Source organism: Aethalodelphis obliquidens, unplaced genomic scaffold (assembly GCF_003676395.1).
Source record: "Aethalodelphis obliquidens isolate GAN/ISIS:26980383/991018 unplaced genomic scaffold, ASM367639v1 scaffold24, whole genome shotgun sequence".
Taxonomy (NCBI): domain Eukaryota; kingdom Metazoa; phylum Chordata; class Mammalia; order Artiodactyla; family Delphinidae; genus Aethalodelphis; species Aethalodelphis obliquidens.
The window spans coordinates 11,627,572-11,651,932 of NW_020837968.1; the positions used below are offsets into that span (position 1 = coordinate 11,627,572).

Genomic DNA, 24,361 nt, shown 5'->3' on the forward strand with positions numbered 1-24,361 from the left:
AATTTGAAACAAAACCAAAGCAATGAAACAAAATAAATATGAAAAATTATAATTGGAGAAAATCTTGAAATTTATTTTAAAAGTAATAAAACTACCACTGAAAGAGCCTACTTCATCCTTAGGAAAAACACATAGAATGACCAGCATCAGCATAGAGTCTAGTCAAACCCTTGGGTTTTAAAGAAAAGAAAAACATATACTGAGCATCTGGGCAACACCAAGTCACTTATATGTGAGAGAAAAATCAGACTCTATCACACACTGAAAACAACATTTTACATAAACAATGGACTAATATATTTGAAACAGTTAAGGAGAGAAAATATGAGCCATGGATTGTATAACTGCCCAAAGTGACCTTTAAATATACAGGGTCTGGACAAACCATTAATAATATGCAGGGACGCAGGGAATATTGTTCCCATGAGACCTGCTGGAGGAATCAACCAGAGAATAAACCTCAGACAACAGAAAGAGCAGAGACGCACTGACTTCAGATAAGATAGGGATCATTAAAAACATATTTATTCATAGAATTAAAACTAAATGAACTGAATTAAAACTACAACTAGAACTGAAACTAAGGAGACAGTATAGTATTGAATGGCTGTATGATTCAGACTGTAATACTACAGTGTAGTATTGAATGGTTATATGCTTCAGACTATATGTATGCTACACACATACGTACAGTACAACTACCTAAAAATGGAAAGAAATGAAAGCTATATAGGAAAAATAGAATAAATTTGCTGAACGTCCTGTAGGTATTAGCAGAGAAATAATTAACTTCAAAACAAATGTGTGGGAGAGGAATGAGAAGGGCAAAGAGGTTCCTAGCTTATTTCAATCCTGCTCAGAGCAGAGAACCAACTGCAAATAGCCCCCCACCCTCAAAAGGGGAAGGGGACTAAGGCTGTTATATAAAAGTATAAAGATAATTATTACAAAAAATAAGCCTTCCTAAAAATCAAACGGTATACTAGAGTGAGAGTGAGAGTGAGAGAAAAGGAAATGGAAAAATAGGGAGAGAAAGATATGTCTGCTTATCTTAAAAATAGAAAATAAAATAGCCAATGGAAGGGTAAACAAAAGAAAACAAAGCAATAGCTACCTATATGATGGGGGGAGGGGAACAAGTGGTGGGGACTGAATAGAAGTTAGACTTCTTTGACAGTAACTTCTTGAGGAGATTTGATTGTGGAACCTGTAACTATTTTTATATTACTATAAAACAATAAAATTTTAAAAAGCAGTCTCTGAAAACTAAAATGAAACTAATGAACCTAACTATGGATTAGTGTATCTATACTTAGAAACGATTTCAAGTGACTTTAAAACACGGGAATTTGTGCATTCCTAGTGAAATATAGACGAAGTACAAAAAGACTAGAAAAAGGGAAAAACTTAAACTATTTTCAGTAATTATTTTATCAGTGGTCATGATGGTATGGTGATTCTGAAAATACTGTGTATGTATGGTGGGATCAATAAAATGAACAATTATTATGCTGTCACCAGAGGTAATATTTTTTATGTTGAAAAAAGATAGATTAAAGCCAATGATGGAAAATACAAAAACAATGAAGTCTTGAATTTGAACTGGAACTATCAGTATGAGCTAATTTGTTAAAAAAAAAAGTCTAAGTATTTCACTAAAAAGACCTCGAAATAATGACACCCCTAAAACGTGGATTGTGGGTTCTAAAATTATTTCCCAGTAAACGAATCAGCACTTCTTAAAGAAATGGCTGATTCTTGGTCTAGGCCAGGAAAGGTCCAAGGTAGCCTTGGAAATATAAACATACCAGAAAGCAAGGAAGAAAGCAAAGTCTCGTAGCAAGGAAACAGACTCAGGAACCCATTTAAATAGTCTTCCATTGCCCAAAGATGGGACAATTTTAACATCAATTAGGATGATAACAAATGGACTGAAACACATGGGATCTGTTTAAATCAATTAGTTTAAAAAAAATTGAACAAAATTTCACCAGTCACCTCCAGAAAGTGTAAGGAATTAATTTTGAAAACTGATGGCTAAAGGAAAAGGAGCAAGTATTTATCTTGCTTTACCTACATGATCTGTAGCTCAGAGTAATCAAGTATTTGAAGGGGCTAAGTTTGAAACAGAAGTAATCCAATTAATGAAACAAAGTGAGAGGACAGAATTAACATATCACCGTTCTGTGACCCTTAGTGAATGAATTGGGGTAACCATCTTTATGGCTAATAAATCACAGAAAGAGAGGTGGAAGGGAGAGAAGTCTAGGCCACCACCTCTGGAACAGTTTTGCCAAAACAAAACAACAAAACTGAACCTGAATCAAATCAATTCTCTAGCTCGAAATACCCACTGCAGAAAACTCAAGGGACAGAGGAATAGGTTAAATGACACCGCGTGGATAAAATCAGCAACATTCCTCAGATGTGGGAAACTTTATAGGACAAACAATCTGACATATTTTTCTTCTTGTTTTTTTGTTTTTTGCCACACCACATGGTGTGCGGTATCTTAGTTTCCTGACCAGGAATGGAACCTGCTAATCTAACTTCTTCAAACAAAAAATTTCAAGGAAAAAACAAAGGGGGAGGAGGGCCTATAAATCAATGGGAACTTGAGATATATATATGTCAACCAATTTTAACAGATAGCTCTTATTTGGATCCCAATTTAAATAACGTATAAGACAAAAGATTATGAAATAATTGGAGACATCTGAGTATCAGCTGTAATTAAACAACACATATACATACATACATATTAAAGAATTATTGCTTTTTTAATAGATGTGATAATGGTATGGTGTTTTTTTTTTTTCCTTAAGAGACTGTTACTTTTTAGAGAAACATACTGATATATTTCAATTGAAATAAGATATAGATGAAACAAGGTTGGCCACATGTAATTACCTAAGACAGTTTTGACAGCTGCAGTTTTGAACTTATATTTTTCTCTGTATTTCTGCTTATGATGACATCTTCCATAATAAAATATTGTTAAAAACTGCTTTTACCATCCTGACATTGCAAGTGAAAAGGCATCTTTTCAACTCTTAAGACTGCCAGTATGAAGCCATTATAGGTTTTTCATATTTTAGTGAGACTCTCCATAATTTTAAAGTGATCAAATCTGAAATTAAATGAAGTTATCCATGAAGTCCATATCATCTAGTATGTATACATCCTTGGACTATAACCTGATATAAAAAGATTACAGAAATCCCTATCTGAGGTTTATTGTCCTTAGAAAGGATAATGCATAGTTTTTATTCCATCTTTCTAATTAGTAATTTAAGCATATGCTCAGCATTTAATTCTAAATGTTTGCCTTTTCCCCAAGCTCGAAGACAGCTGTCCAAGATTTGAATGCCAGAAAACATTTAAATATCAACATCTGTTGAATTATGTTAATTTAGTGTAATATAATTGGGCATGAGTTGGAATTGATCAGAAGTATATGAAATAAACAAAAGATAAATTCCCAACAATATCTTAGTATACAAACAAGTCACTACGGGGTGATGAAAAAATATTTCTAAAGAGAAAGGGCAAGGAAAAATACTGATTATGAAGAAATGGATTCTTTTAAATACATAGCTCTAACTGTATGGGACATTATTTTGTGATATTTGAACTTATTTTTAAATTGGTTCAGAAGTGAAAGATAATTAAAATTAGCTAAAACAAGTGATAGTTAATAGCTTAATATTTGAATATATTTATAAATTATTAAGTGAAACATTAAAACATTCTAATTACTTATGTACTCATTAAATTTTTTAGATTGCAGATGATTCCTGTTATGTTATAAACAGTTACATACCTCAAAATTTAAGAGCTGATGTAACTTCTGTTCTATAGACATAAAATAGTATTTTAAACTGAAAGTGTTTTCCATGTGGCAGATGGTTTTATTAGGTTTATTCTGGGGCCTGGAAGGTACAAATTATCAAGTAGTGGCCTTGTTTATTGTATTGCTGATTTAAAATATTAATTTTTATATCAATTCTTTTACTAATAAGTTAGGGATGTTTGTTGTTTTGGGAAGTATTCTGGCGCATATACACATTGCATGAACAGATCCCTGAATGCCCCTGTAATGAAATTCTAATGCAGGCAGCAGTAGCAATACAAGCTGTTGTGATGTGGCCCTGCAGGTGTGCTGTCACCATTTCCTAGGGGAACCATCTCTGGGAGTTAAAGGTTAGTTCCGTGCCCATGCCCATTTAATCACAGGACCAATTTGGGGAGTGCCAACTGTGAAACAGACACCAGTCTGTAAGGAAGTGGACTTCAGAAGACAAATTTATTTCAGCTATAGGTCATTGGAACAGTTTTCATATGCTAACTCTTCTTTATTATTAGTGACCATGGCCAAATTCAACTGCTGTTCCAGAGGTGAGAGGCTGTGCATACTTTTAGTCATTTGAAAATATCTAGTTCATCTATCAGATTTCAAGAAAAAGGGGAAACAGTAATGAATGTTTCACCACGGAGTACTTGATTGCTTTTTTACTTACTACACACTGGACATATTATATATTTCAAATGGCAAATCCCCCTTTTTTCTTTTCTGTGTGGGTTATTCACATTAAACTGAAAAGCAATCTCTCAAAATTCTAACTGGCTGATAATTACTTTTATTTAGTTTAATCACAATTTAAAATAACTCTCTATAATCATTAGTTTAAAATTTTGGCAAGGAAGCTTAGAATTTCAGGATGCCAAAAGGACAGGAGGCAGAATTGACTTTCTGAGAACAGTGCCTTTTTAAAATACAATAATTTGGTTATATAGAGTACAACAGATTAATTAAATTCCTTGGAAAGCACTTATGTTGCATATGTGGTATGTTTCCAATTATTCTACTCTAAATACATCTATACCTAGAAGCTATTCAAATTTTTAAAAAATTATAACACATGTGCAATTAAATGTATTCCAGTTAAATAAATATGGAATGCATACATTCTAATTAAAGGGAATGTGTAAAAAAAAAAAAAAAAAAAAAAAGGGAATGTGTGAATACTTCCTAATTGTTCATTCACACATACAGAAGAATGAATTAAAATAATCTAAAAGATACTTTTCTATCTAGAGGATTGAGTAAATGTTTTTAGAACAATAAAATTTAATGCTAATTTTAGATTTGGAAAAAGAAAAGTAATAAAGGACTAGAAATTTTATCTCGAAAATTAGTATTTTAAAAGCAGTTTCAAGCCATCATTTTGGAATATAAAGTATGCAGAATATAAAATGCTGAGTGATATAACTTGCTTTAAAATATGGTGTTGAATCATTAGTTGTTGTTTTTTTTCTTTTTTGCGGTATGCGGGCCTCTCACTGTTGTGGCCTCTCCCGAATCATTAGTTTTAATATGACAAAAGAGAATTTGTTTTAAATTAAATCTTTACTAATGTAGGATAAGTAAGTCTCATTTTAAATAATTAAAATAAAGCATCACTTACTTTTGCTGATGCACTTAATTTTGTTGATACATTTCTGTGAAAAGCAACACTAGCCAAATACAGTCCATGTCATTAACCAGTACTCTAATGAACAGTTATCCCAATTTATTAACAGCTGCTCAAAAATGTAGTAATTAATAGTTTCATTTATTTTTGGCAAACTCGCAAAATGACAGATAGTTTTGTATCTGTTGCAGATTAGGTCTCCTTCCCAAATAACGGATGACACTATGGGGAAGACTGAGCAAACTGAATCCTTGAACATCTTTGGATCTTTAGAAGATCAAATAAAGAACAGCTGTAATTCTATTCGTTACATCTGCAACAAAATACAGTGACTTGTATCGTCACGTGAAAACAAATATGCTCTGTATTAATGTAAATAGGAATGTTCTTTCTAACCTGACGGAAGAAGGTTGACATGAATGTGTGTGTGTGTGTGTGTGTGTGTGTGTGTGTGTGTGTGAGAGATGGGATTTGTTTTGTTTCTCTGATTAAATCTATTGCCATTTTTTTTCATTTTAGAAGATTCTTTTTACTACTAATCAGGCAAGAAAGTGACAGCAAAGGAAAAAAAAAGTTTATTTTCCCCTCCTTATTATTTATTAATTGAGCACACAAGAAATTAGAGCACACAGCATCCAGGGATTTTCAAGTCATTTGACACTAGTAGATGAAAAATGTAGTGCTTGTAAGAACTAAGTAAAAGTGAATTAACATATGCTTCTGAAAGATATTTTAAAATAGTAAGTCAAATTTAATAATATCGGCAATAAAATGTTTTTACTCGATTGCAAATTACATATCAGACTGCCAGATAATTTAGCCTTGGTGCTTCACAAGAGTAAATGTAAATGGCAAAAATCATGTAAGTAAGGAAGCACGGCAAATTAAAAAAAAAAAAGAAGATGCCAGATCTGACATGATCTACTATCAGTCTTTTTGTATGGATTCTTAGAATGATAAAGACTAATCATTAACATAAAAATGTGTTTACAAAAGCAGGATCTTTTCAAGAACAGTACATCACTCAGTGTCAGGCATTGCTTCATGCATGTTTTACTTACTTTCAATTGGGAAGGCTATATTGAACTTTCTGGTACTAATCAAAGGTTATGATATGAGAAACAATGTAGAATTATTTAATTGTAATTTTAAATGAGGTGAAGGGAGAGAAAAAGATTTTTCTAATTTTGAGAAGTATAAAATCTGAAGATTGAAATAAAAACTAAAGGGTTTGAATAGCAAGTCTGGAATTTAAGAGAAAGATACAGGTTAAAGAATAACTCTAGATGTCACTAGTATTTCTATAAAACACTTAGGTGCATCATCTCAATGTTTAGCTGAGTGTGTGTGTGTGTGTGTGTGTGTGTGTGTGTGTGTATGTATGTATGTTCCACTTTGGCTAATAATCTATTGCATGCAACGATCACTCAAAAACCGTGCCTGTTAATTATTAAATATTGACAGTGACAGGTAATACGTAGTGGTTTTTAAAAATAAAAAAATGTACATGCTTTCATGCATTTATATATTGAAAGACCTTTGTGTTTTCCTGAGTTTATTTATGCTTTCAAAGGTTTAAAGGTATGTAAAAATGAGAGAATGGCATGAACAAACTCTAGACATGCATTACATATTAGGGGAGAGATAGTACACAGTAAAACTAAGATGAAACTTCATAATAGGAAAATGGATAGAGAACACTGAAGAAATGGAAGAATGATTGAAAAATAAAACCCTGCAGACTAATCAAAAAGAATTATCAGATGGGAATAACCAATAAGATATAAACAACACAGGAATGTAAGACAGGAAACATGTAACTTCAAGCACCACCGCAATGTAAAATCTTGGGAGAACACATCAAATGAATATGTGAGGATAGTGTCTTGATGAAAAATGTTCACACCACTCAATATCTGACACACCTAGTCTATGATATGGGCTCCCCACAGAGAATAAAAATGAAGCAACAAACCACAAGAAAGATGTATAAGACCAGTATCACTAGAAGCAATTAGATCAAATTATGCCTTTGTTAATAATCAGTATTTGTTTAAATTAGTTTACATTATACCTATCATTTTTTTACCTTTTTTTTAAGGCTTTCTTTTTTACCTTTTTTTACCTTTTTGAATCAGTCAAAAGTTTGATTATAGGACCCATGAAGTATATCATAAAAGTATGAGAATGTTAATTATGTTTAGAATAAACATATGAACAAATACAATGCATTAATATTTCAGGAATAACTATCTGCATATGATGGAATGGCATGTGACGACGAGCACTGTTGATGGTGAACGAAGCTTGGGAGGAGATGTTTGCAGAATGAGAAGCACGGTAGGAAATCCTAAGGAACGATGCCCTTTCAGGAGGCGGAAGTATAGGAAACCTTGAAAAACAGAGTCTGTTACTGATGAGAACTTCCTGAGGGAATTGACTGAAATTATTAAAGTGGGTTATGTGTTTAAAGGAGAACTTTAGGTTGTTACCTCCTTGGTACTGTTAGACACAAATCAGTCTAAGAGTTGGAAAAGAGACAATTCTCCTGCACCCATCATTGATTTAAAGAGCCTAAATGAACATTAAAGTAGATGTGGCAAAAAAGGAGAAATGCCATAAATTGGACACCCAGAAAACTGTCAAACTGCACTACAGTCAGTGGCATTGGCAAATACGTCCCTAAAACCCTTCTATGAAGATCTTGAAAATTCCCCCAGGGAGCCGAGGGTAAGAAGTACTACATTCCAGAGGTTAAAGCCATAACTGCAGTGCCCTTTACTCATTCAGAGCTTCAGTGAGGAAGGCCCACCTTAAGAGTGTGCTGTACTCATGCACTTCAAAATCTCAGCTCTGAGTCATTAACAGCAGACCACTTGTACACTTATCTTTTCTTATCTGCCTGGTATATTTGGGGAGTAAATGGTCCTAAAATTGATTGATTCAATGAATTACAGTTCTCTTCTCTAACCTTTATATTTTTCTACAAGTTGAAAAAGGGAAGTGCAGTCACTCATCCAAAAGGGGTAAGGAAAGTCAAGCCAATATTAAAAATACTAAGGAAGAAAATGGCTTCAAGGGAGGAACACAGAAAAATGCACACAAATGAAGAATTTTCATCCTGCACTCAGTGTTGTAACGAAATTTAAGCTTGAGTCTTTCCTTGTGTTTATTTCACCTTTACAGGTTGCCTCATGCCTAACACAACTGATACCCTCAGAGAGACAAGAAAATACACCACATCCACCAAACAGGACAAAGAGGATGTAGAAAAGGAATGTTCAAAGAAACGAGGTGAGCTCTTGGAAATGCGATGTATTAGAGAATTTTTTAAATCCACAAAACATTTGGGACGGAACCATTAATAAAACTGCCCAGAGGTCTTTGAGGACAACAATACAGAGAAGTTAAAAAAAAAAACAAACTGGTGGATCATTTGAGGGTGCTCCAACATCCAAATAATAGGAGAACAGAGGAAATGGCAACCACTGGAAATTACTGGAGAAATGTCTTCAAAATCCTGAGGCAAAATGGTTTCCAAAGTAGAATTCAATTCCCAGCTAAATCAATCAATGTGAGACTAGAATAAAGACATTTTCAGAGATGCAGAGTCTCACAAATGTAACCACACCTGTTCTCTTTCTCAGAAAGCTCAGGAAAAATAATGGCATGGGATCCAGGGAAAAGGAAATTCCACATAGGAGAGAGATGAGGAAACCCCCAGGATGAGAAGTGAAGAGAGGTCCTAGGACAGCAGAGGTGCAGCTGGTCCAGACAGCAAACAGTCCAGAGTAGACCTGAAAAATGGAGGGCTCCAAGAAGGAGGCCACCAGGACAGAGAATTGAGGGGAGTTACACTTCTGTGTAGAGGTGGCTGATGAACTGGGCTAGGCGCATAGAAAACAAAGCAAATGAAAAACAAGACAATTCTCTCTACAACACAAAAGTTATACATCTATACCTAATATCTACATATATGATCATACTAACGCACACAATATTTACTTGGTCTGAATATTATGATATAACCATTGGGAAGAAAGAGGGGAAGAAAAGCAGATACGGGGTGTGTGTGTGTGTGTGTGTGTAGGGCACACAGCAGGAAGTCAATAGGTAATACTAAACTAAAAGCTTCAAGAAATAGTAATATAAGCATGTAATTTAGGTCAATACTGGAAGAAATACCTAAGAGTTGAAAGTGGATTTTTTTGGAGTGTGAAATTAGAGAATGAGGAAAAACAAGGCTGGGGTCTGCTGTACTTTGTTATGTCTTATAGAATGATTTGACATTCTAAATTATGTACAAGAAAAACAGGACAAAAAATAACACTTAACAAGTGCTTAGGACGCACACAGATGGAAATAACAATACCAGACTTTTCCTAACAGCGGCCGTAAGAACTCTTACATTTTAAGTGCTTTATAGGCATGAGCTCATACATTCCTTATAACAATGTTCTTAGATAAGTACAACTATTTTCTTTATTTCACAGGTAAGTAAACTGAGGGATAGAGAGGTTACGTATTTCGCTCAGGGTCACCCAGCTAGTAAGTGGTGAAACTGGGATCAGAAGTCAGGCACTCTAACCGCAGAGGCTGGACACAGAGGCCAAGATAAGGACTCAGTCAGTGCACTCTACTGCCCCAGAATCTATGTCAAGTGCGTTTGACAAATATTTTATGCAGCAAATATTTCCTATGTATCAGGCATTGTTTTTGGTACTGGGGATACACCAGTGAGTAAAGCAAAGATTTTGCCCTCATGAAGCTTAAAGGTAATAGAGACAGTAAGGGGTAATAGAGACAAGAAGGAAGACACAAGAAGCAGAGCTGGTGAAGAGTGGGCCTTTCTTACATTGAGCACAGACTTCAGACACGGTTGGGGTTGGTATGTTGGAGAAATGGGAAAGAAACCACTGTACCTGGAGTAGGTGAATAACACAGTTCAAGTGGGAGAAGATGAGGTCAAGCAGGAAACAAAGAAGGGCAGGGTCAGAACACATATGGCCTTGCTGGCCAAGATAAAGACTTTGGCTTTTACTTGGAGTGAAGTAGAAAGCCACTTAAGAGTTTACTTAAAAAAAAAAAATCTATATCTATACCTATATCTTTATTGAGGTGTAGTTGGCATAAGCAAAATGCACCACTTTTTTTTTTTTTTTTGGTTGCACTACGTGGCATGGGGATCTTAGTTCCCTGACCAGGGATTGAACCCATGCCCCCTGCCGTGGAAGCTCGGAGGAGTCCTAACCACTGGACGGCCAGGGAATTCCCTCATCACTTTTAAAGTGTACAATTTCATAAGTTTTCACATATGTATACACATGTGAAACCATCACCATAATCAAGATAATGCAGATACCCATCACCCCAACAGTTTCTTAATGCCTCTTTGTAATCCTTCCCTCCAGTACCTCCCTGGCCCTCATCCCATGCCAGTGCAACAGCTGATCTGCTTCCGGTCACTATAAATTACTTTGCTGTATGGTATGAAGTATAGATGAGTTATTTCTTTTTTTTTGTGTGCAAATGGATATTCAGTTGTTCCACTACCATTTGTTGAAAATACTATTTTTTTTCCACAGAGGTACCTTTGTACTTTGTCAAAAGTCAATTCTCTGTATATATGTGGGTATATTTCTTTCATCTATTTTTCTATCTTTGCACCAATACCACACTTTCTTGATTACTACAGCTTTGAAATTAAGTCCTGAAATCAGGTAGTGTTAAAGTTTGGCTATTTAAGTCCTTTGCATTTTCATATGAATTTTAGCATTTGTTTGTCAATTTCTACAAAATAGTCTCAAAAATCTATAGTCTCAAAAAATAGATTTTTGTTTGGATTGTACTGAATCTGGAGCTAAATTTTGGGAGAACTGACATCTTAAGAATATTGAGTCTCCTGATCCATGAACAAGGTATATCTCTCCAGTTACACAGATCTTTAATTTCTCTCAGCAACATTTTCATACACCAAAAAATATGGTGAAATGCTTAGGGATAAATCTGATAAAATATGTGTAAGACCTATACAATGAAAAAAACACTGCTGAGAAAAATTGAAAAAGACTTAAATATTTGGTTCTTAATTATGTGTTGTATTGTTATTTCTTGCTTTATATTGTTATCTTCCTGTACTTCTTTTAGTCAATACTTATTATGCTAATCAAATTCTTTTGACTTGTTTGTTCTAACATTTCTGCTGTTGGAGTCTGTAATCCAATATATATATTTTTAAAAGTAAATTATTTATTTATTTATTTATTTATTTATGGCCGTGTTGGGTCTTCATTGCTGCCCACAGGCTTTCTCTAGTTGCAGCGAGCAGGGGCTACTCTTCGTCGTGGTGCACGGGCTTCTCACTGCGGTGGCTTCTCTTGTTATGGAGCATGGGCTCTAGGCGTGTGGGCTTCAGTAGTTGTGGCACGTGGGTAGTTGCTCCGTGGCATGTGGGATCTTCCCGGACCAGGGATTGAACCCGTGTCCCCTGCGTTGGCAGGTGGATTCTTAACCACTACACCACCATGGAAGTCCTATATATATTGATATATATATATTTTTTGAAAAGGCTGTTCTCCTCAAATGCCTTATTATCTGATTCTACCAGGCAATGCTATGGGGAAAGGCCAGTCTTCTCTGTCTGCCCAAAGCAGTTCAGCAATTGGAGGTGAATGAACCTGACTTAAGAGTATAGAGGCCTGGGCACCAGACAACCACAATCATCACACCCCTCTCTATAAAATAACTCCTCTGTCAGAAAAACGCTCCCTTTCCTCACTCTCAGGAAAAGGCGAACTGTAATCCTCCAGCTCTGTGGTTTGTAGGGGGCAGAGTGAAGACCAGATAATTTGTCATCCAGTCCCATCAAGCTTTCCCAGCTCCTCACAAATACAGTACTGTGAGCTCCCCTGACTTTATCCTTAAAAAACACTTGGGCCAGAGATCTGAGTCTTTCTGTAAGGGGCAGATGTCATTTGTCCCAAGGCCATGGCCAATGACAAGCTAGTATAGAAAAGAACTCCAAAGGTTCTCCTCACATCTCATTCTCCCTTACCCAGGCTGAATTGCCTCTTGCTTCAGGTCAAAGCACACAAGCACACCTGTGTGCCCCCATCTCACAAGCACAAGTTCAAAATAGCACACCCCTTCCCTTAATACCGGGGACTTCTTGTAGTTTTCTGCTTATTTTCTCTTTCTAAATTCCTCCTGGGTTGACCCTGGAGGAGAGAAGCCGTCTTCTTATAGTTTAGAATCAGTAATCTTATAGTTCAGAATCTTGACTGCAACAGCAACTGAGACCAAATTTCTAATATACAACTTCCAAGTAGTACAGTTTTCTTAATTACCGTCTAACTGCAACTCACAAGTTTAGATATTATCATTATGATTTTTTGGACACGAGTTATTTTAAAATGTATTTTTAACTCCAAACTTTAAAAAAATTATTTTCGTCAATGATTTCTCTTAATCACGTTCAAATTAAAGGATATGATCTTTATGATACATATTCATTAAAATTTGTTGATAGCAGCTTTGGCCTGGTAAGTGGTCAATTTTTGTAAATATTACGTGTCTTTGAGAAGAATGTGTTTTTGTTAATAGTTTGGGTGAACAGGTTTATATAATATCATTAAGTTTGTTAATTTTCTGTTATGCAAATTTTATGATGGCTTAAACTATCAATAACATGAATGCTGTATTGAAGTGGGAGCACCATGATAGTGGGTTAGTGAGTTTCTCCATTCACTGCTATTAATATTTGGTTTATATATTTTTCTGAGTCTATTTTAATGAATGTACACAATAGTAAAATTATTAACTTTTTGGTAAGTTGAAGCTTTTATCATTAAATTATGTGTTTCTTAAGCTTGTTAAGGCTTTTGTTCTTAAGTCAGTTTGTCTGGTAGGAGAGTCTCTTTTATAGTATATCTGGTATATGCTGTCCCATCCTTTAGTTTTCCACCTTTCTTTGTCATTATTTCAGGTATGTCTCTTATAAAGAACATATAGTTGGATTTTAAAAGAAAAACTAAATCTGCTTAGTTTTGCTTTGAACTGACAAATTTAATCCATAAATATTTATTGTAATTACTGACACATGGACTTGACTCAATTATCTAACTTTTTTTTTTCTGTGTTCCATTTTGTCTATGCCTTTTTCCCCCCTTTGTTGACTTTTTAAATGGATTTTTTGAGGTCATTTATTCCATTCAACCCCACGCCCGCCAACTGGCTTGGAATTTACATACTCTATTTCTTTTGACTTAGTGGTTATTTTTGATATTTTACCATGAATACTTAATACAGTCTTATCAAGTAGCAATCTCTTAACTGACCAATGAAGTAAACACCCCAAACAATTCAAGGACCTTAGATTGGACTTGAACTGTAATCATCAACACTGCCAATTTAACATGCTGTTATTTTCCACTATCTTAGATTGTCTTTTGAAAAGTCCTATGAATTACATATTATAACTGTCAACTTATATAAACAATGGTTGTTTAAACTTACTGAAATCTTTAACAGCTTATTGGCTTAGTATTCATTTTTTCATCTTAGACTTTCCTGGGGAGATCCTTTTCTTGAAATACATCCTTAGAAAGTCTTCTAGCAAAGGTCTGTTGGTAGTAAACTTCCTTAGTTTTTGAAAATCTTAAACTGTTTTTACTTCATCTTCATATATGAAAGATGTTTTTCTAGGCACATAGCTCTATGCTGACAATGTATTTTCACCCAGTACTCTGAAGACTTGTCCACTGTTTTCTGGTTTCACTGTCAGTACTCAGAAATCTGATGATGTACAGCTGTCATTCCTTTGTAGTAATTCATCCTTTATCTCTGGATTCTTTTAAGATCTTCTCTTTGTTTTTGGTGTACTACAGTGTACTACTAGGTATGGATTTCTTTCTATTTATTCTAGTTGGTATTCACTGTGCTTTCTGTACTTGTATCTATAGATTTATAACTTTCACCCATTTAGGGAATCCTTAGCCAACATCTCTTCAGCATCATGTTTTTTTCAGCCTTTCTATACCCTCCATTAAATATATCTTAGATCTTTCCTGGGTCTCTTAACCACTCTTTCATTTTTCCATCTCCTTGTATTTTTATGCTGTATTCTGGCCTACTTCTTCAGCTGTACCTCCATTTCACAATCACACTTCTCATTTTTAACAATTATATGCTTTTGATTCAATTCTGCTTGAACAATTCTAATAGCGATCTGTTGCCTGCTTATTTTATTTCTATAAACGTGGCATTTGTAATTATTTATAACCTGTATAAAATTTATATAATCCATACTTTATAATTTCAGGATCTGACATCCTTAGGGGTAACTATATTAGTTTTATGTTGACTATCACTGACGGTCAACTTATTATGTTTGACAATTTTTGATTGTCTAAATTAGACATGCTAGATAGGATTTATGTTAGCTTCTGCAGATACCGAGTGGGTTCTCAGTTGGGGTTAGTCTGTACAACATGGTACTTGGAAGCTACATTGCTTGCTTGGGAGTGTTAAACACAGTGGCCAGCACACTAACTACGGGAGGCCAGGAGATGCAAAGGCAGCTGCCGAGGTCGGTTATCTTGTTAAAAATTGAGCAAGTGTAAATCACAGGGCAGTAGTTCTGATCAATATTCTGATAGCCATTTTCACCTAAGTAAAAATGAGGTCTTCAGAAACACCACATGCAAAATTTGGAAATACGCTGTCTAAAACAATAAACTGGGGCAAATTTTTTTCATTAAAGAAAAAATATAACATCGACTCAGCAATATAAAATGAGTAAGAACATAGAAGCACTTTTAAAAAAGAGTATATTTTCTATATACTTATTTATATATCATTAGAGATAAATATACATGTTGCTCTCTCATAAAGCCTAAGTACCATTTAAGTTTTGGGGAAAAGATTAATTCTCTTTTTTTAAAATTAAAAAAATAAACTAATTATTCTAAATCTTGATCTAAAATTCATTAGTTATGGGTGGCAGAGATTTTCTTTTCTTCTAAAAATGCACTCTTATATAGAGAATGGACTTGAGGACACAGGGAGGGGGAAGGGTAAGCTGGGACGAAGTGAGAGAGTGGCACGGACATATATCCACTACCAAATGTAAAATAGATAGCTAGTGGGAAGCAGCCACATAGCACAGGGAGATCAGCTCAGTGCTTTGTGTCCACCTAGAGGGGTGGGATAGGGAGGGTGGGAGGGAAACACAAGAGGGAGGGGATATGGGGATGTATGTATATGTGTAGCTGATTCACTTTGTTATACAGCAGAAACTAACACACCATCGTAAAGCAATCATACTCCAATAAAGATGTTAAAAAAAAAAGGTACTCTTTATTTTTCATCAGCTTAAAAAAGTACAAATAGAACGGTATCTTTCTATTCATTACTAGTAATCCTGAAATAGATTCTAATAAACAATACATAAAATATTTTAAGCTGGCACTGCAGAGCCAAAGGCATCCCACCTATAACTCACCATATTCGTATTGGTATGGAAAAAAAAATCACATGATTTAATGATCAGAGTAAAAAGCGATTTTAAGTTGCTTACCTGCTGGCTGTTTTCACAGAACAGTTTTTCTTGTGTCCTCTCTCAGCTCGGTTGTCTCTCAGAAGCTGATGCTGTCCAAAGTGTTAAAACAAAGTTGTAGAAACAAAAATATTTCCATTATATTATTTTGTAAGTAGAAAAGTATTCTTCTCATTCAGAGGGACACTATTTGTTCACTTGCATTACTTTTTTTTCTTTTTGTTTTTTTACTGGTTTTTCTTAAAACGAAGACAACTATTGCTAGAGATGCCACTGACACACTTATAAAAATGTTGCTAAGAGTTGCCAGTGCTTGCCTGACAAGCTTACACTGCTCTTATAGTCACTTAATATACAGCCTAGAGCTGGAGGTCTAGGACTCACTTCTAATTCTGGTTCTCTGGAGTGGTCCTGGTAAAAGTAATGCAACCTCTCTTACCAATGCTTCTACCAGTGCATTCAGCTACGAATTTTTCGAGGCTTTGTCACCTACGATGACATAAAAGATCTAATCTTACTTTCTCTGTATTTACTGGCCTAACATGGTAAAGAAACATTTAAAACATTCTTTTTCAAAGAAATTATTGGCTTGGAAATATATAATTAGAAAAAAAATACAGATTTGACTGCCTCCTCAAAATGCCTCACCATACACTTCCCTTCACACTTGCATTAGCCTAACTAATTGGAAAGAAAAAAACCCAAGTAGTCAATACTTTTTGCTGTGTGTACTCTAACTGTAGCTTATCTTATTTATGCAGAAATGTGATTATATGCAAGACTGGGCTAATAAGAAGTTGTACAGCATATTAGAAATTAACCTTAATAAAAATAGAAATCTTAGGAGTAATAGTGCAGGAAAGATCTGGGTTCGAATCCCAGCTGTACCAGTAACTAACAAGTCACTAGGTTTTAAAAACAGGTCTACCATTTATAAGCTGTGTAACGTCTCTAAGTCTCAGTTTCCACCTGGAAAATCGAGCTGACAATAATATCTACCTGTAAGGGTGCTGTGAGTGTTAAATAAGAGAAATCATGTCAAACGCTTAGCACTATGACCAGAGTATAAAAAGTGCTGGGCAAATGGTTCAAATGCTACAATTATAATTAATGAGCCTGGTTGCCAGTGGTTATTGTCTGACCAATATCAGTAACTTCTAATGAAATAACTGCTTTGAACTATTTAATGACATCATTTAGAGTCAATTACTAGCCATATTTGGCCATCCTTGAGAAGGAAAATAAATTAGATCACAAAGAACATTGTTAGATCATTATTTCAGGAATGTCTTAACTAAATAAGACTACTTTATATTTCTCTTAAATATCTGCTTCTTTCCATCCCCACTACCAACATCCCAGTCCAGGCCATCCTTTTCCCTCACCTACAACAGCCTCTCCAAAGGCCTCCCTGCCTCCAGCCTCACTCCCATTTAATCCATTCTCCACACAGCAGCCAATAATTCTAAAACTAGATCTGATTACATTATTCTCTTCAGATAAACCCCCAAATCTTGTACAAGGCTCTCATGGCCCTTCATAATTTGATTATATTTCTAAACTCATAATTTATTATGCTTCCTCCTACCCCCCAAAATAAGCTCCTTATTTCTTTTTTTTTTCTTTTTTTTTTTTTGGTACACGGGCCTCTCACTGTTGTGGCCTCTCCCGTTGTGGAGCACAGGCTCCGGATGCGCAGGCTCAGCAGCCATGGCTCCGCGGCATGTGGGATCTTCCCGCACCGGGGCACGAACCCGTGTCCCCTTCATCGGCAGGCGGACTCTCAACCACCACACCACCAGGGAAGCCCTAAGCTCCTTATTTCTAAATGATAAATCCCAGCTATTCTGAACTTTTCAGTTTGGAGCATGTACCATGTTCTTGCTCACCTTTGGCCCTTTGTTTTAGTTATTCAATCTGCCTGCATCTCCAAGGTCCAGCACAGTGCCTGGAACATTTTTAGTGTTCAATAAATATTTGTTGAATGAATGAGTGAATGAATGAATGAGATAAAGAAATAGGGAATGAGATATAGTATCTGATATGTAGATGAAGCCATACCTAATTATTACTACTTATAGAAAATAGCAACAATTTATCTTTAAGTCCATTAATCTGAAAGTGTTTCAATGTAGAAACACTTCGTACCATGAAAGCTAATTTGCTTCTGAAAAAAAAAATTAATTACTTTGGCATTTCTAATTCTAGTGCCTTTGTAAAAAAACATATACAAACCAACATTTGTGACACAGATAGCTAGAGGTGACATGATAAAATCTCTACCTCCACCTTCAATTAATAGCAGTAGTTAACTAACTTTTCTAATTGTTAGATAAGACGGATACGTGAACACTATTCCTGATATTTGTGTTAAAACAGTTTAAACAAAGAACTCAAAAAATCCCAAACGTATGTTCTTAAATAAGAAAAGAATTCTACAGTTTAGTTTTTTAAAAAGGCAACTATAATAACCAAAGTAAATATTAGGCTATACCTACTAGGTCTGGTTAGTTCTCAGGGAGGCCACCATCTGGATGAACTAAAATGAGATAGCAACTTCTGTGAACTCTAAGGTTAGAGCTCCTTCTATTAGATTCACATGAGAATTTTCCTCAAATTTATAGTTCCTCAAATTTATAGTTTTGATGGGCTTTGTATATAAAAAATTTATAGTTTTCTTCCTCAAATTTATAGTTTTGATGGGCCTTGTATATAAAAAGAGACAAATATTGGAATTATTTAATATAATGCATCTATATTAAAAAGTCATCACAAAATTATCTCATTTTATCAATAAAATTATAAGTCTGGGTGTATCTTTGCAAATTTAAAATCAAGCTCAGAGAGAAAAATATAGACTCAGATCTCTGGGTCATGAATTTAACAGGTTAATATGGGAACCTAGATCTTTTAAGGGGCGAAAATGAAAAAATTAATCCAGAGTGTTATTTGAATAGAAAACATACATTTGTATTTGAAAGTTTCCCAACATGTGTCTGCTCTGCCCCAACGAACAAAAAAAAGGGTGGCAGGGGGTAGGAGGAGCATCAGATCAGGAATTCATGATAAAAGACACAAGAGTCCTGGAGCTCTGCTCTGATAAACAAGAGTAGCTCATCAGGTTTTGAAATATTCTTCACTTCTCTTACTGCTAACTTTTCCTGTTTCCTTGGACTCCTATCAGTGTCACAAGTGAGGTCAGTTTTCAGGGCTCGGACTCAACACCATCAACTCCGATTAATAACAGAACTTCTGAATATGGTGCGAAGTGCTTCTTACCTTCTGACTCTCAGATTGCTGGACTTAGGCCAAACGGAGAGACAATTCCCTTATTAGTGAGTGACCTGCAGATGTATATTAAAAAATGACTCACATAAGAATGACATGAACATTCATAAACACAAAACCTAGTACAATGTGAGGTTTACAAAAGGTACGCAATTTTAAAATCTGCTGAATGAAACCAGGAAGAGAAATGTTCCAAGTGGATCATGGTTGCTCCTGTGACAGAAAGGGAGCTGAGAATTTCTGTGGCTATTCATGCTACTTTTAAAAGATTACTTTGTGCGTGTCACGTTCCTAGCACAAGAGGAAAAAGCAAAGAGCAGAATACTTATTCCACGGCAATCCTATCTTTACCACCTGATATTCAGAAGGCATTCAAGCTCAAGACTGTTTCTGATTAGCAGCCACTTTTCAGGTAACTCCTCAAATGTCTACAAAAGAATTTCAAGTCTCTCCACACTTGGCCTTTCACAGGGTCCTCACCTTAAAAGGAGTACTAAGTAATCTCTAAACAATGACCTGTGGCTGCTTAAGATACTAGTAAACTCAGTCAAAAATATCACACCATTAGATATTCAAGGAGGAAAATCCTCAGAATTAAAAAAGACACACACACAAAATGCGGCTTCCTGCAGCTGCTTCTGTCTCCTTACTTCTACTACTGAGCCACCTTTCAATTTTCTCTTTTGTGGCCTCTGTGGTGCCCTCTCTGTGGTTTTCTCAAACATTTACCAACATCCTGTAGTTACTGCTTTCCTGCCCCAGATTTTACCCACCTCAGAGGAAAAGCTCTGTTGTCTATATAAATACCTCTTTTTGTAGAAATAAAGAGTACCTGAGAGATAACGGCTGATGGACAACAGTGATTTACTGAATGTGTGATAAAGAAACGCTGAGTATGCATGATGTAAATGGAAATGGGACTTTGCACTAAAGAACAGAAAGGGGAATCATAAGGTGGGGAAAGCAGTGACGGGTGGGATTTCAAAAGTGGGGTTAATATTATCATTTCTTTAGGTTGGTAAGTTGGTATGGGAAAAATAAAAGGTGCTCATGCATGCTAATAGTCATTCATTCAACAATATATTGAAGGATTTTATACTTTTTCATGGTCTTGCATTTTATCTTGCATTTTATTTAGGTCCTACCTTGGACCTAGGTTTAGCCAATAGTTTACTGTGCTAAAGTTAGGTCTAAGTTGAATAAGAAAATTTTATCCCTCAAAACATGAGTAGTTTGCATGTGTATTTGTGTACACACGTATATGTGCGACTGTTCCTCATTATTCATGGGTTCTGTACTTGCAAATTCACCTATTTGCTAAAATTTATTTGTAACACCAAAATCAATATGTCTGGTGCTTTAGCAGTCATTGGCAGACATGCACAGAGTGACAGAAATTTGAGTCCCCTGTAGCGCACGTTCTCAGCTGAGGTCTGACAAGGTGATGTCTGTCTTCTTGTTTCAGCTTTCATACTGTAAACAAGTGTCTTTTTCGAGGTCCGTTCAGTGCTATGTTTTTTGGCATTTTTTTCTTGTTCTCATCTTCATGGTTTAAAATAGCCTCCTAGTATTGTGCTGAACTGCTGTCTAGTGTTCCCCAGTGCAGGAAGGTTGTGATGGGCTTTATAGAGAAAATATGTGCATTAGACAAGCTCCCTTCAGGAATAAGTTATAGTGCTGCTGGCCATGAGTTCAGTGTTAATGAATCAATAATATGTATTAAATGAGGTGTCTTTAAACAGAAACACACATCAAATAAGGATACGTATTGATTAGTTAATGAAAATGTTGTGACCAGAGATTCTCAGGAACCTAACCTTGTATTTTTCCTGGGAGCGATTTTTCAGTATTTGCTACGTTCATTAGTATTCTTATCAACCTCATAGAACATAGCTATTACAAACAACAAGAATCAACTGTGTTCATTAACTAATAACCTATCTAGTCAAGATAAAAATCTGAAATGGTATATCAGAGTTTAAGCCAAAGGGTGAATCAAAAATTTGTCTAAAATATTTAAAAATTAAAAAAAAAAAAGATTGGTCAACTTTCTTCTCTATATGTTCTTAGCTATTTGTTAATTTTTAATTACAGAAGAAAAGTTTGGCTGGAAGCAGCCAGTTACACTATAATCTAAAGCACAGATTTATAACATTACTTTAGTATTTCTCAAATTCTAGAAGGTGGAAAATGATCTTTACAAAATCGTATTTGGGGATAAACTATATCCTGATGCGACTTACTACTAGAAGCAGAATCTTACTGTAATCATTTTACACAGAGGGTATGAACCATTTGGGAAAGCAGAAAGTCTAAGTTTTACATTCTGAACAAACACACTGCGGATGCAACGTAGCCTAGTTAATTTCCAAAACTTTAGAAATAACGGTATATATTCTATTATTGTGAGAAATATATTTAAAGGTGCAAATTGCTCTCATGGAAAAAGGCCAAGTTTACAAAAAATCATTAAACTGAATTCACATATTTTTCTTTAATTAGATTCATGTGTGTTAAGAAATACAGTATAGTTTATAATGAAGTATTTGGCACTTTGCTGTTGTAAGAAAAGGGAACTATGGTATGTGCAACCAACTCTGGACCTGCCGCCCCGCTTAAGAAATAAGACATCACCAATACATAAAATAATGTTACCAATTACCATTACTAAGCACAATCTCCTCTTTACCGACCTACCTACCTACCCCTCAGAAGAAATGATCCGTGTGGATTTGAGGCTTTTCATTCGCATATATTTAAAGGTATTTCTTACATATCATACTATTGACCCACTTAAAAAATAACTCTTAGAATCCATAATGAAAAAAAAAGGCTTAACAAGGATGCAAAACCTAAAACATATGCTTTACAACTTATCAAAATTTTAAGCCCTAAATTACCTTATCACGCTGCAGAGAGAGAACTAACACATTCAACAAAGAAGATAGACTACTTATTTTATATGTAAAGTTAACCAAAATGAATGTCAAGTTCTTGCTAAGTCAACTCATCATTGTGCTGCCATGAAACTAATAAAAAATTAAAAAAAAAACTCACTTAGAAATATAACGTACGCTTGTAAGAAACCATTATCACCTTCAAGACTTCAAAAATAAAAATATTCTCTTGCTGGCTGATCTTGTTTAATACAAAGCAATTTTTTCAAGCATATGTACTATTTTGGTACCTTAACTTTGCGAAAAACATATGTGAACGGTGAAGTCCTACAAACTAGTGATGTATCAGCACCGGCACAATGAACTCCTTTTAAAATAACCTGGGACTTTATCCTTTCTCATAAAACTGATCTACTACCTTGAAGGGAGATAGTTAAATATTTGAAAGACTAACTTCCTTTTGGATTAGAATGTTCCTTACCTGGCCATGCTCTGTCCTAGCCCCAGGGCTAAACCAATGGCTGCAGAGGAAAGAGAAAAGGAGTTAGCAGGAAACTCACTAAAAGCACATGCTCTCACGTGATCAGTCTGCATGTGCTGTAAGAAATGTATACGCCACCAGCAACAGAGCCTTAAAATAATGCTGTATTTTAATGGATATTTCATGTAATCCTAGACTTTACACCAATTTTGACAGAAATGTAAAAGTGCTCATAACCCAGTAATTTTCAGTTTCATAAGCAAACTCAGTTAGAATTACATTTCCATTTAATTATGTTAACATAAACTGCTGGGACGGTATTCATTTTATGAATCGATTCTGGTTATAAAATCTACAAATGCTATCACTTACCACAACTTAATTACAGCATCATTACAACAAATGATGACCTTTTGATTGCTGGAGTTTTAAAAAACATTAAAAATACAAGAATATTACATCCTCTGGCTGTGTCCCGAGCAACAGTCACACAAGGCCCTGATGTGAATTCTAAAGCATCAGCTGAAGGTCCCTTGATCCCATTCCTTCCATGGGATTCTGGATTCTGGCTGAGAACAAATTCAACAACAACACTGGAGATATATAAGTCATGGCACAGTTGAAACGTTCCGTTCTTGCACTGTGCCTCACCCTGCCTGGCCCACCCCATACTGTTCCAGCTACAACTTGGGCTTCTAATAGTCTATCTGGTGATACCTTTTCAATAGGAGTTATCATTAGCTGTGTGCCCGGTCATCTGGCCGGTATTCTGCTTAAAAACTAACTGTAAACATCCAGGAAATCGAGAGAGACACTGTGGGAAATAAACCAGTAAAAGCCCACAATCATAGGGAATGATACTAATATTATTATTAATGCTATCTATTTTTTCATCATATTGAGTACAGGTATGTGCCAAGCACTCTTCAGACACATGACATGTATGTATTATTTCCCATCCTCACAAAAACCTTACAAGGTTATTCTCATGTTCCAGCTGCAGGAATGATTGAGGCTCAGATGCTAGGTTATTTGCCCAAGGTGCTCAGCGCACCATACGACAAAGGACAAAGGGCTCACGTGGAAAGAGCACATTTCCTGGTTCCCTCCAACACTTCTATGTATTCTCCTTTGTGGTACTAAAACCTGGGAATAAACAGCCTCTATATTAATATGCTCTTATTTTGTCTATGCTCTTCCCGGAACATTTCTCAAGCTCATAGACAGTAATGCTCTTTGGCAGGTCAGATTCCATTTTTGCTGTGGGAATGGACACTTACTGCTATTTGTAAATGACATGTGGATTAATCACCAACTAGCAACTAACTATTTACTGCAGTTCCCTGACAACTTGACTGATAAATTTCCCCTCTGCTATGGATTGTACCCTTTTTCTTTAAAGAAAACTATTTTTTAGAAAATCAAATGCATACACACAGTTAAAACAAAATAAATAAACAATAAGTGTTTGTTTCATCTATCCTGACCCCTAAGCTCTGTTCAGAGAAACCACTGCCAACTCTTTCTGCCTTTTCTTTTGGTATTTAATGATGTATTTCTACAGAATATGGTTATACTGATATTTTGCAATTGATTTTAGACATTAATAATTGACTTCCTATTATTGTAAATTTAGCTCTTTTAGAACTCTCAAACCCCTATTTCC

At 35.3% G+C, this 24,361-nt stretch overlaps 1 protein-coding gene across 8 annotated transcripts in view; it reads right to left on the reverse strand.

Moving 5' to 3' along the window:
• Window positions 1-24,361, reverse strand: part of GPATCH2 (G-patch domain containing 2) — a 173,989-nt gene that overhangs the window by 37,193 nt on the left and 112,435 nt on the right. For all 8 annotated transcript variants that reach the window (XR_003436130.1, XR_003436129.1, XM_027122199.1 and 5 more), the window contains exons 7-8: window positions 22,696-22,735; window positions 16,051-16,121 (exon numbers count right to left, since the gene is read on the reverse strand). Coding sequence is in view for 6 of the 8 variants with exons in the window: in XM_027122199.1 (XP_026978000.1) it covers window positions 16,051-16,121; window positions 22,696-22,735 (111 nt within the window). In the remaining 2 variants the exon portion in view is untranslated. The remainder of the gene's footprint in view (window positions 1-16,050; window positions 16,122-22,695; window positions 22,736-24,361) is intronic.